The sequence below is a fragment of the Vombatus ursinus genome, unplaced genomic scaffold (genome assembly GCF_900497805.2).
Source record: "Vombatus ursinus unplaced genomic scaffold, bare-nosed wombat genome assembly UNPS02000582.1, whole genome shotgun sequence".
NCBI lineage: Eukaryota > Metazoa > Chordata > Mammalia > Diprotodontia > Vombatidae > Vombatus > Vombatus ursinus.
In genome coordinates, this window is record NW_020940360.1 from 12,984,162 (window position 1) to 12,998,197 (window position 14,036).

Here is a 14,036-nt window from a genome sequence, read left to right on the forward strand (position 1 = left end):
TCTTTTCACCTCTTGTTCAGACGATAGCCAGAGTCTTCCTCCTTTCTTTAGACTTCATTTTCTTTCTACACTAAAGTTTCAAATCATGATCCCCAACCCTTTGAACGTTGTAGCTTCTTGTTTTGTTCCTTTCACGATCACAAGTATTAATAGGAAAATGAGGGTTTTTTTTTTTCTCCTTCCCTTGACATAGGCAAGATGGATATCCAAAGGAGTCTGGGATACAAGGGCCAGGCCTTCCAACACTTAAAATTTTATCAATAATCACTTGCTTCTGTCATTTTGAAAACCTTCTCCTTTGATTTCCAGTATGAAACTTGTAGAAGTTTCAATTAATTTATAAGCAAGGTTTTAAAATTTCATTTATAACTGATTCATATTTTATTTGTAAATGATTCATGTTTTATTTTATTTACAAATTTCGAGGCCATATAGCTTTGGTCCCAGGATTTAGAGATGCCCTATAAATTTGATAAGTCCAGAATTAGACAGAGGATGTCATTTCGACTATTTTCAGTGAAGTACTTGTATTCAGAAGGACTACTTAAAAGTCCTGGACCTAGGGGCAGCTAGGTGGTGGCACAGTGGATAGAGCTCTGGCCTTGGAGTCAGGAAGACCTGAGTTCAAATGTGACCTCAGGCACTTGACACTTACTAGCCATGTGACCCTGGGCAAGTCCCTTAACCCTGATTTACCTCACCAAAAAGCAAAAAAAAAAAGTCCTGGACCTGCTGTGTTCACATGAGACAACACCATTTGCTAGGTAGCTGTTAATGTTGTTTATGGAGAAAAAGAAAAGGGGCATGATTTAGTATGTCTCTAAATAATTTCTAAACGGTCCCACATAGACTGGGGGCCTTGTCTATATTTGCTATTAAGACTCTTGGCTTCCATCATCCAACTATGGGCTGTCTGAATAAAACCCTGAGTGTAATTGGTTGGATGATGGTTGAAAGGGAAAAGTCCATATCCTACTACAGTGCCAAAATGTTAGAATATTGTTTGAGATGTCTTAGATCTCCACAGCTCTAGAAAAGCATTGAGAAAAAATTGTCTTGCTTGACTCTATATATTTCTTACAAGAAATTTTATTTGATTTTTCCCTCAATAGTTTGGGAGGTAGGAGCTAGAGAAAATAGATTTCTATTTATTTTTAATAGAGAAATGTTGGAGAATACTATGCAGATGTGGAATGTTGCATACAGTCAAATGAAGTCACTGCTGCATTATTAGTGTTACTTAATCATTTTACTGTGTTACAAGAGACCTTTCATGAAGTATGAATAATCTGTAAATAAATGTAATGTAAAAACAAAACACATCAGTAAAGCTTTTTAAAAGGTGGGGGGAGAACAGGACTAAGAATGTCACTTTTCTTAATACCTAAAAATAAAAAGAACATTCAGAGTATTGGTTTGTTCTGTTAAAATCAGGCCAAACAGAAGGAGCAAATGTCCCATCTACAAGGCCCTAACGTTGTTCTCCCTTTCAGGTATCCCATTTTTTTGGTCATGGATCCCCTTTGTCACTCTATAGAAGCCTATGGATCCTTTCTCAAAATGATATTTTTATATGTACAAAATAAAATATGTAAGATTACAAAGGAAACTAATCATATTGAAATATAGTTATCAAAATTTTTTTTTAAAAATCAAGTTCATGAATATATATAAGAACCCAGCTGTTGCTAGAGGTATCATCACTGTCTGGGATTCTGATAGGTTCAGAAACAGACAGCACATCGGTTTTCTTTTTTAAACAAAATTGAACCCTACAGGAAGTCATTGTGTTACAGTATAGAGCCCTGGATTTGAATCCACTCTGTCACTTACTAATTTTATGACCTGGGCCAATAATTCCACCTCCTCTGGCTCCCCTCATTTCTCATCTATAAAATCAGGGACCCTAAAAGGACCTTTTATATGTTTCTTTCTCCCTCTATTTCTTATAGGGAAGCGTCTCAGCAGCAGACACTCCCAGCAGTGAACAAGCCACTCAGAAGAAAGGAGAAGCCAAAGAAGAATTCTACTCAGCATCTCCAGAGCCCCCAGCAAAGAATAACCGAAAGAAAAAGTTGAAACAAAAGGTAGTGATGGATTTGAAAACAGCTCCCTCTAAGGAAAGGAGCTGAGACACAAGTGGTTAGGCATATGTCTGGGAATATTATTCCACGTTGAATAGAAGACCCAGGTCCCTTGCCAACAATGGTGTGCAATGAGAGTACAGAAATCAAATCTGGCCCTCTATACATACAAGCTATGCCTGTAGCCAACATAGTTCTTTGGAGACACGGTGTTTGGTGGAGAATGCTGCACGCTTATTAGTCTGGGAGGGGTGGTAAATCTGAAGACCAAACTTTGAAGCGAAGTGGTGTAGTTCCTTTATCAAAAAAAAGTGTACAAAGTATGCCTTTAGCTACTTTTTTGTGTTTTGGACCCCCTTTTACAGTCTAGTGAAGCCTGTTGACCCCTTCTCAGAATAATGTTTTAAGTGCATAAAAATACGTAGAATTACAAAAGAAACCAACTATATTGCAATACAGTTATCAAATCAAAATATTTTTAAATGATAATAAACCTGAGGTCTATTGCCCTTATCAGATAAATATTGGCCTTGCTATCACTAATCTATTTTTGAGTGATAATGGTAATTCAGAGAGGTACCATCTCACTCTCTCTTTTAGGTATCTGCATTTTCTGACCCCACCTCACCAGCAGACCAGCAGCCTATTCCTGGGCACCAGAAGAATTCACATAATCACCCCAAAAAAAGGAATAAGCATCGTTGCTCATCTCCGCCCCCTCCTCATGAGTTCAGAGCATACCAGCTGTATACATTGTACCGTGGAAAGGATGGAAAAGTTATGCAGGTGACTTAAGTCATTAATTGAAGACAATTACAACAGGGCTGTCTATGTAAAATGAAATTGGGGGTGGGAGCTGGAGGGGTGGTGAGGAGGAACTAATTTTGCCATATAATGGAATTGTAAGATATCTCTGAAGGAGGCTTCACTACAGTGTTAGTCAATCTTCTGTTTGTCAGAGGTCACTGATTTATAATCGTTTTACACCAAAGTAAATGTAGGGTTGTTATGAGGATCAAGTGAGTTAAATGTATGTAATGCACTTGGCAAACCTTAAAATACTATAGAAATGGCATTGTCATGGTTATAAAGGCACCAGATTGTGCTAAAATGAGCACTCCAAGGCTAGCATGGAATGAACACACTGTTTAATTGCTAGAGCTGGTGAGGCTCCCAAGCAGTGACAGAGAGAGTAGAAAGGGAACCAACATGGTGGAGTGAGAAGAACCCCAGGCTTAGAATCAAGAGGGACCTGGATTTGAATCCTACATCTAAGATTTACTATCTGGGTGGCAATGGGTAAATCCTTTATATTTTCTGAGCCTCAGTTTCCTCATCTATAAAATGAGGATAATCATACCTATGGGCCCTACAGGGTGGTTGTAAAGATCCAGTGAGATAATAACCGTAGGGTATTTTGCAAACCTTAAAGAACTTAATTTTTGTTATCATCACAAGGGAGAATAGTAACAACAAAAATACTTAATGTGCCTTGTAAGTCAGTAAATACTATATTGATAGTAAAGTCTTTTTTTTTGTTAGCTGCCTTTAAAGTTGATATTGAAAAAAGTAAAAGGTACTATAGATACTTTTGATGAATTAAATTGCCTGAACAACATACATATGTATGAAAAAATACAGTGATTTCATGTACATTCATGCCTAGAGAGGCACTTGTATATGTATATCCCAAATGCTGAGCTCTCAGAATAAAAGGGAACTACATATGACCCTTACATTTTAGCCTTAGCTACAGAATTTGAACTTGTCGGGCCTTTGAGATGGAACCCATCAGCTCAGAGCATTTTTAGTTGTTACCAAAGAAGAAATAAAGTTTTGCTAATTGGATCTATGTTAATGATTTTTCTGCTAATATTCCTGATTAATCAAGACTTTAATTTTTTTCCCCCAGGCACCAATAAATGGATGTCGTTGTGAACCATTGATTAATAAACTGGAGAATCAGCTGGAGGCAACCGTTGAGGAGATAAAGGCAGAGTTTGGAACTGTGCAGGATAAGATGAATACAAAACTGGGGCAGATGGAGACTAAGACCCAACATCAAGTAAGGAAATGAATCAGGTCGATAATACTGACAAGGACTTCTAATAAAAAAGCAAAATCTAGGCGGGACCTAAGGATCCAGTTTTGGTTTTTTTTTTCCTCTGCAAACACTCCAAGGAGAAACTTCATCTTTGTGAACAACTCTTGTAAGGAAAATGATATGCTGTGTGAATTGGAATTTTAGAAAATGGTATTTTTTTAAAGATCTCTTTTTGGGGCAACTAGGTGGCAATGGATAGAGCACCAGTCAGGAGGACCTGAGTTTGAGTCCAGCCTCAAGACACATAACACTTACTAGCTGTGTGAGTGACTCTGGCCAAGTCACTTAACCCCATTGCCTAGCCAAAAAAAAAAACTCTCTTTTTCTTGGACTTGTAATATCTGTTCTCCATCCAAGAGAATCTACTTTATTCTTTATCACTCATTCAATCAATAAGTGTTTATTAAGTCCCTGAGCCTCTCAGCTTATGGAATGTTAGTATCCCTCCTGGAGGACTAAAGTTCATTGTTAAGCATTCCTGAGAGTGTTGTGAAAAAGAACACGACTTGGAGCTAGGAGACCAGGGTTAAAATTTTCTATATAGTATTATATTATAATATGTCACATTATAATATTTATACACAGACATAAGCATCTGCCAGTAGTAAACACACCCAGACATTCTCTTGCCTTGTGAGTACCATGAAAACAAAACAAAAATAAACTAAAACAAAGTGGGCAGGGTATGCTGACTTCATTTTTAAACCCCCGCCCCATCTGATTGTTATTAGGTCTGCTCTGATTGGTTTTAGTCTTTGTGGGTATGGGGGATGGTGTCTATCTGCATGTATGCTTCATATCACATAACTTTACTGATGGACTCTTTTTTGCATCGAATCCTAGCTACGAGTTCTGGATAAGTTGATGGCTGAGCGGCTATCAGCAGAGAGATCGGAGTGTCTGAACCGTCTGCAGCAACATACTGAGCTGGAGAAGCATGAGGGAGAGAAACGACAGGTAAACACCAAAGCATTGATCTTTTTTTGACTCAAAGACATACCTGTTGACACTTTTGTAGATCTACCATACATCAGGCTAAGGGTCTGAAACCCCTAAAGATTATTGTATTACATAGCATTTGATCTCTGCAATCCTGAAGTGAATTTAACATCATTCTACTTTTTGCTTAATGCGGGCGCTGAGCTTTCCTCAGACATTGCAGGTATTATTTCTACTTTAAAGTACAGCTCATAATTGAAAGCAGCTAGAAGTTTTGCTTTGGTCAGTCAGCAAGGATTTATTTTTAAGTACTTACCAAGTACGAGGCACTGGCTAAATATTGAGAATGCAAAGAAAGACAAAAATATGGTCCGTGCCATAATATGGTTCCATTTTGGTAGGAGAAACAACATACAAACAACTATGTATGAAACTACGTATAAAAGTATAAAGGAGACGTAATCTCTGAGGGAAGGCACTAGGGCAAGGGAGGAGGGGACCAGGAATGGCTGCTTGCTGAATGTAGGAACTGAACTGAGTTTTGAAGGAGGCCAGGAGGCAGAGGTAAGGAGGAAGAGTATGGGGGTCCTGGAGTGAAAAGGTACAGTGTCAGAAGATGAAATGCTATGTACAAGGAACAGCAAAATAACCAGCCTTGCTGGATCATAGAGTATGTGGAAGGGGGTAAAATATAAGAAGATTAGAAAAGTAAGAAGGGACTGGGTTGTGAAGGGCTTTAAGAGCCAAACATGATTTTGTATCCATAATGGAGGTAATAGGGTGTCACTGGAGTTTAATAAGAAAGGTCTGCTATGTTCAGACCTACTTTTTAGGAAGATCACTTGAGGTGAACAGGTGAGCGGAAGATGGAATGGGGAGAGACTCAAGGTAAGGAGACCAACAAGAAGACTTTTGAAATGAGGAAGGCCTAGACCAAGATGGCAGACACATATGGAGATGTTGTGAAGGTAGACACAATAAATCTTAACAATGGATTGGATGGAATGAGGAGTCAACGATGATGCCAAGGTTGTATGTCTGGGTTGCTGGAGGATGGTTGTGTCCTTGACAGTAATTAGAAAAATATAGAAGAAGGGAGGATTTGTGAGGCAAGATGATGAGTTCTGTTTTGGACATGTTGAGTAAGATGTCTTTGGGAATCCAGTTCAGGATACCCAATAGACATTTGGATTTATGAGATTAGAGCTCAGGAGAAAGGTTAGGGCTGGATAATCAGATCTGAGAATCATCTGCATAGAGATGATCATTGAAAATCACCAAAGAGGGGACACTAGAAGAGAATCCAGGACAGAACTGTGAAGGATACTCACAGTTAGTGGTATGACCTAGAGAAATATCCAGCAAAGGAGACTGAGAAGAAGTGGTCAGATAAGTAGAGAGGAGAACCAGGAGAGAACAGTAGCAGAAAACCTAGGGAGCAGCAGGTATCCAGAGAAAAGGATGATAGAAAATGTAAAGATTTGCACAGAGGTCAAGTAAAATGAGAATTTAGAAAAGGCCAGTAATTACACAATTAAGAGATCACTAGTGACTTCAGAGAGAGTAGTTTCAGTGGAATGAAGTCAGAATCCAGACTGCAGTGGGTTTAAAAGAGGGTGAGGAATTGGAATGATTAACTATAGATAGCTTTCCCAAAGGGTTTAACCACAAAAGGGTGGAAACATAAACTGGTGGGATCAAGTGAGAGTTGTTTAATGGTGAGGTAGACATGGACATGTTGATCAGCAGTAAAGAAGCAGCTAATAGACAGGGAGATGTGGAAGATAAATGACAGTTGAGACAGCAGAAGGAGTCAGTTTGCTGCAAAAGTTGGGATGAAATAAGACTTACAGGTTGGCAAGGAGAAGGGCTATCGCTACATGTGAAATGGGTGAAAGAGATAGTGGAGGAAAACATCTGAGGGATGTGAAATTAGAAGGGAAGTAAAGAGAGCTCTCAGTGAATGGCTTCAATTTTTTCAATGAACCATGAGGCAAGGACTTCAGCTAAGAGTGCTGGGGGTAGGGGTGCCATAGGAAACTTGAAAAGACTTTGGAAGATTTGTATTGTTTTATACTACATATCTTTAGACAAATCAATTCTTATTAAGAATATAAGAATTAAGAATATAAAATTAAGATTTTATAGCTAGCTTTTCCCTCTGACTTTTCTCTTTTTTACAATCCTAATGTTCTAGCCAGGTAGAGCCGAGAACTTGATAGATCCCCAACACCCCTTGCTATCTCTGCTTATCTAACCCACTATAGATTTTTTGAGATATTTAATAGTTTAATTTTTCCCCAATTACATTTAAAAACAATTTTTAACATTCATTTTTTTAAAAATTGAGTTTTCAAATTCTCTCCCTCCCTCCCCTCCCCACTCTGAGAAAGCAAGCAATTTGAAATAGGTAATATGTGTGCCATCATGCAAAACATATTTCCATATTAGTCATGCGGTGAAAGAAAACACAAACCAAAAAAAAAATGAAATAAAAAAGGAGGTTTCATTCTGCATTCAGACTCCATCAGTTATTTTTCTTGAGGTGGATGGCATTTTTCATCATAAATACTTTGGAATTATCTTGGATTGTTGTATTGCTGAGAATATAGCTAAAGTCATTCACAGTTCTTCATCAAACAATATTGCTGTTACTGTGTACAATGTTCTCCTGGTTCTGCTCATTTCACTTTGCATCAGTTCATGTAAGTCTTTCCAGGTTTTTCTGAAAGCATCCTGCTCATCATTTCTTATAGTACAATAGTATTCAAAATCACAATCATATATCACAGCTTATTCAGCCATTCCTGAATTGATAGACATCCCCTCAATTTCCAATTCTTTGCCACCATAAAAAGAGCTGCTATAAATATTTTTATACATATAAGTCCTTTTCCTTTTTGGTTTTTTTTTTATCTCTTTGGGATACAGACCTGGTCTGTTATTCATTTTTAAATGATTTAATATGTATTCTACTTCCATCCATGAATCCTTCTCCGATTTCACCCCTCAGCACCCTCCCCCCCTCCAAAAAAATCCACTTATAAATAGCATCAAAAGATGATAGCTGTGAAGGAACCCTAGAGATAATTTTGTCTGAACCACACCCAATTTTGCAGATAAGGAGTCACCAAGAGGGGAAGTTACTTCCCCAAGGTCACAGACCTATGGAATAGTAGATCTTCTAAACCCAAATCCAGTGTTCTTTCCACTACACCACAGTGCTTTTCAAGATGATAATGGCCAAATCTAATAAGTTCTTGGGAATAATCTAATAAGATGAACTATAGTAGGGATGAATGTAGACTCTTATACTTGAATTCAAAAAATAACTTCACAGATACATGAAGTTCTAGATATCAATAATATGCTATAGAAGTCAAGAAAGTCAATGCAATCTTGGACTGATGAATGAGCAAAGTAGATCATTACTATAGTAATGGTCTACTGGAGAATCATAGGACCACAGAATCTGAGAGCAGGAAGGCACCTCTGCAGCCATCTAGTCCACTCTATAAAGACTGGCTAAAGAACTGGAATATTTAGTCTGAGGAAAAGAGTTAAAGGAGACATTCTAGCTGTCTTCAATTTATTTGACAGGCTGACAAGTAGAAGAAGGGCTATTTTTGTTCTCCTTCGCCTTCTTAGCTTCTTGTTGTTCAGTCGTGTCTGATTCTTCATGACCCATGGGGTTTTCTTGGCAAAGATACTGGAGTAGTTTGCCATTTCCTTCTCTAGTGTGTCCCCATTTTACAAATGAGGAACTGAGGCAGATAGGGGTTAGGAGACTTGCCCAGGGTCACACAGCTAGTAAGTGTCTGAGGCAGGATTTTAACTCAGATCTTCCCAACTCCAAGTCCAGAGTTCTATCCACTGCATCACCTGACTTGCCCTCTTATACTACCTCTCTGCTCCTAATAGCCAACAGTTTCTTAATCCGTTTTTAAGCAGATGTTGATGTAGGCAGATTAGACCAATCAATCTTCTTGGCCCTTTCCCTTCTGGCCACTCCAACCAGACTCCAACAGATGTGATGATTGGATATAAAGAGAACAGTCAAAGAAAATTGAATTTTCAATCTTGTGCCACCTGGAGAATGGTGGTGTTACTGAAGGAAAGAAGGAAGTTGAAAATGGAAATTGGCTTGGGTAGGTGAGGAGAGATTTGTTTTACAGAGATGTAATCTCCACCTTCTCGGAATTCCTATTGTGTTTTGTATGTGCTTTGCTAACAGCACATTCTGTATTGGATTATAGTTCTTTCTATAGTGTTAAATATCACTGAAATATGCCTTGGGCAGATTTGTTCAGTCCCTTCATGACCCCACTTGGGTTTTTTTGGGCAGAGATACTGGAATAGTTTGCCATTTCCTTCTCCATTCCAGCTCTATTCTCCAGCTTATAGATGAGGAAAACTGAGGCAAACAGAGTTAAGTGACTTGTCCAGGGTCACACAGCTAGTAAATGTCTAAGACTGGATTTGAACTCATGAAGATGAGTCTTCTTGACTTCAAGCCTGGCACTCTATCGACTGTACCACCTAGCTGCCCATGAGCTTAAATGTATAGCTGAATTTGTTGTGATTTTTGAAATATTTTGTATTGTATCACACACTAATTGAATAAAGTGAATATATTTCTCCCACTTCAAGGCATCCCCGTACCCCACCCCTAAAGGCAGAGATTCTGTCTTGTCTTATCCTAACAAGATTTAGCCAGTACCTTACACAGGTAAAGCCTTCAGTAAATATCTGATGAATGAATATCTGCCTTTATGCTTCATCAATAACAACTGAGAAGTCTATATGGTGCCAGGGATAGAGAGAAGACAGAAACACCTGGTTTCAAATCCCACCTCTGACCTGCTATTTGACCCTGGGCACGTCCCTTAGCCTCTCAATGCTCTAGGCAACTCTTTTAAGACTATAAGCTTCAGAGACACTACTCACCTGGGATTTCCCAACACCAGTGAAATCATAAGCCTATAAGCCATAAACCATAAACCTATTCTAGTAATAACCAATGGAGAACAAGTAGAAAACAGGAGTGCACAATAATTATATACGGTATTTTACAATTACAAAGCCTTCATGTGTATTATCTAATTTGATCCTCCCATTATCACTTTGAGTATTGTATCATTAGCCTCATTTTATGGATTTACCTAACTCTTCAGTCCAGTATGTTTTCCACTGAATCACAAAAAGCCGATAAATTTATTGACAATCTTCATAGGTTAGCTCATGCAGTAAGGAAAAGGATGGGGTGGCAAATTTAAGGGCCTCAGCTGCAAACTATCATCTTTGATAAAGCTCAATGATTGCTTTATTTCATTTGTAGATTTCATTTTGCATCTTCTTCATTAGGTGTCCCTAGTGGATGAATTGAAAACGTGGTGTATGTTAAAGATTCAAAACCTGGAGCTGAAGCTTTCTGGAGATTCTAGAGGCTCCAGGCCTAAATCAACCCCATCTACTTCTGAATCCCTCACAGGTAACTTGAACTCAGAGACTCCTTAAAATTGCTGACCACCGAACTTTTAAAGGATTCACAGTCCTGTGGCATCAATTTAAATAGTTTCTTAAAAGATAATAGTTAGCAGAATAGGACAGTCATGACAAGACTTTGAAAGACATTTTTGATGTTCACCTAGTATGTCTGAGCTCAACTATAGCATCTCAAGACTAGGGATGGTTAACTAGGATATCTATCCCTTACATGTCAATGGGGGAAAGGCCTTCTCCCTCTGAACTGCTCCCTTTCCTCATTCTCCTCCCTGACTTAGGTTGAAACTCTACCAAATATCAGTTCTCTATGAATAGCAATTAATTCACTGACCTGCTACATTGTGCTAGACAGTGATGTCTCAGTGATAGCCCGGGATTGAAGAGCATATCTTTTAATTGACACTGATTATTCTTATTTTATGTTATAGTGGATATTAACTTTGGATATTAACATTCAGAGGGAGTTGTTTCCACTCTCTACTTTTTTCCTGGTCAAGACTTATGTCTTACCGAAGTCCCACCAGGCTGCCTCTTTTCTAGTCTTTCCCAGATGGAGGGGATCCCTCAGATATGCAGGCTCTGGCTTCCCATCCCTTTGGGAACATCTGTCTTAAATGTCATGGCTAATTCCAGTTTTCCAAAGGACTTTGTAAGTAAGGAATAGCACTACCCTTTCCAAATTAGAACTAAAGACCAGGGGTTATTGCTGAGAGGCTTGTGGCAGGACTGAATTGTAGGAGAAGGCGAGATATGGGTGAAAGGTATTTATACAATTTCAATAGTACTTAATTCACTTTTCTAGTTTCCTGGGGACATTTAGTATCCTGAGAAATCAGGAAATGGAATCTTGAAACTTCAGGTTTAGATTAAAGTAGCCTGTTTGGCTTTGGTGCCCTAAGAGTCTAAAATGTAAGCAGGGAAAAAAGAATAATGATTGGCAAAGGAGAGGAAGGTTAAAAAAAAAAAAGGACAAATATGGAAGTGATGGGATTGATAGAGGGCTATAGGTTGTCTGCCTCAGTCCTTAAGGTAACTCTGGACAGCGTTCTCTACAGTTTTTGAAATCGTGTTGATGCAGAGTAACGTGATCATATGTGATCAAGTGAATGGGCTGGATTTGCTGGCTTCCTTTTCTTTTCCCAATAGGTGCAGACCAATCGGTGGTTACTACTACCAGTCCAGCCACTGCTTCTGCTATCCCTCCTCAGGTGGTCAGGCCCAAGGAAAAGGCACTTATTAGTTCTACCGCTTCCAACAGACTACAGCAAGAACCAGCATCATTAGACTGTGGGAACTCTAAACTGAGACATGTGAAGGTACAGACGGCTTTGTCGCCCTCAACTGAAGCGATTAAATGTGAACACCAGGCCGGTCACTGCATGGACAAAGGCACTCAAACGAAGAAGTCTGGCAAAAGTGGGCAGACGAGGCATAGGCCCCAGCAGCATGTATCGACACACGTACCTGGCAGTACATGCACCCAGCAACATCCGGCAGACCACCAGGCTGGCCCTCCCATTCGAGATACCTCCCAAGCTCTAGAAATTACCCAGTATTTTTTTGAGGCTGTATCTACACAAATGGAAAAGTGGTATGAGAGGAAGATTGAGGAAGCCCGTTGCCAAGCTAATCAGAAAGCACAGCAAGATAAGGCTACACTAAAAGAACATATTAAGGGTTTAGAAGAAGAACTCAGTAAGCTAAGGACTAAAATACAAAAGGAAAGTTAGCACCTGGGCACCGAAGTGTTAAAGTACTTTGGAGGCTTTCTCATTTTGCTATGAACAACAATAGCTGGGATTGAAATGTTCTTCCTGGTGCACAAAGACTTGCCTTTAAACACAAACATACACACACAATACTTAATTTCTGAAATGTGATCGTTATGTGACTTTTGTGCCCTGAATTCTTATTGTTGAAGTTCTCATACCTGAAACCAAAAGGAGTAGGATCAAGTTTCATCACAAAGCCCAAAACTCAGTTCAGATTTATGGGAAGTTTTTAGTCCTGGATTGAGTGGGCCAGGCTAAGAAGATTGTGAAACTGTGGGACATATAACGGTTTCAAGCTTTAGCCTAATATTCGGGAGGTATGAAATGTGTGCACCAAAAAACAAAAGCTCTTTGTGAATTCAAGCCTACTGGTTCCACATTTATGTTCAAACTCACCTGCTGTGCCTCGACAATGATAGATCTCTGAATGATCTGTGACTTTGAGATGAATCATACCTGTCAAGCTTGCCATTTTTATAAGTCTGACCAAAAAAAAAAACAAAACACTAGGGAAAAAAGGTTTCGAGGGGAATGAAATTTTTTGATTTTCATGTAGTCCCCCTTACAAAACTGTAATCCAAAAATAACTGAAAAGAGGAAGAGTCTAAAACCCATTGTAATCATGTGGATTATCGTAGTATATTTAAATAAATTATTTGTGATATAGTTAATGGAAGTGGTTATATTAGCAAAGTTGGAAATGCTTAAAGCTTCTAATGAACACTTGTTCACAGTTGCTGTGTTTGTGGACCAGGTTCCTTTGGCCAATCTTAGAATCATTTTAAAACAAACTAATGGAAAATAATATTTTAACTTTACAATTTCCCCAGAGTTACTGTGAGCAATTGAAAATCAAACTCAAATTATCTGAAATCCCTTCTGAATTTGAGCTTATGATACTGAGGATTTTATGGAGATATAGAGACTTCTGTTCATACCCTAAAATGGAAATTGTTCAAATCATATTTAAATTATTCTTTTCTCTTCAAAGAACCTTCAATTATCTCTATTAAACTGACCTAATGATGGCAAATTGGATAACTGAATCATCAGACCCCCTCCCACCATTCTCCAATTTAGCATGACATTGAGGCCTTTTTCATTGATGTCATGAAAAGATAATTAAGTGTATTTTTTGCACTGAAACCTTTAGGAGGTACCAAATTAACCAGGAGGTGTTTAAGCAGAAGTTGGATGAAGACTTGTCAGGAATGCATAGAAGCGGATACCTTCTTGTCCAGGTATTGGTTGAACTGGATTACCTATGAGATCCTTCCAACTCTGAGATTCTTTAATTCACGAATTAACCTTGCCCTTCAAACTTCTGGTCTTTTGGAGCATAATAGACATAAACATCTGCTTAAAATTCCTAGTTTATCTAAGAATTTGAGTAGCATATACTTTTTCTGTTGACAAACCTCAGAAATCCATCATTTGTTGTCCTTTCTTTATACAAAATAGCATGATTATTAAACCAGATGCAAAAGCATATACTTTGGAGAGTAAACATACCCAAAAGCTTCCCTGCCCCTTCCACCAAAACAAAACAAACAAACAAACAAATAAAAAACCACCAAAAAACTCCAATCCACAGTACTAGTTAGAGTCTATTAACTAGTGATCTATTAAATT

At 38.5% G+C, this 14,036-nt stretch overlaps 1 protein-coding gene across 5 annotated transcripts in view; it reads left to right on the forward strand.

The window, feature by feature from the left end:
* The window catches only part of ANKRD6 (ankyrin repeat domain 6), a 278,033-nt gene extending 265,103 nt beyond the window's left edge, over nt 1–12,930 (forward strand). For all 5 annotated transcript variants that reach the window (XM_027856743.1, XM_027856752.1, XM_027856760.1 and 2 more), the window contains 6 exons: nt 1,953–2,087; nt 2,685–2,870; nt 3,997–4,149; nt 5,032–5,145; nt 10,492–10,618; nt 11,779–12,930. In XM_027856743.1, coding sequence (XP_027712544.1) covers nt 1,953–2,087; nt 2,685–2,870; nt 3,997–4,149; nt 5,032–5,145; nt 10,492–10,618; nt 11,779–12,362 — 1,299 coding nt within the window. In that variant the 3' untranslated portion in view covers nt 12,363–12,930. The remainder of the gene's footprint in view (nt 1–1,952; nt 2,088–2,684; nt 2,871–3,996; nt 4,150–5,031; nt 5,146–10,491; nt 10,619–11,778) is intronic.
* Nucleotides 12,931–14,036: the final 1,106 nt, after the last annotated feature.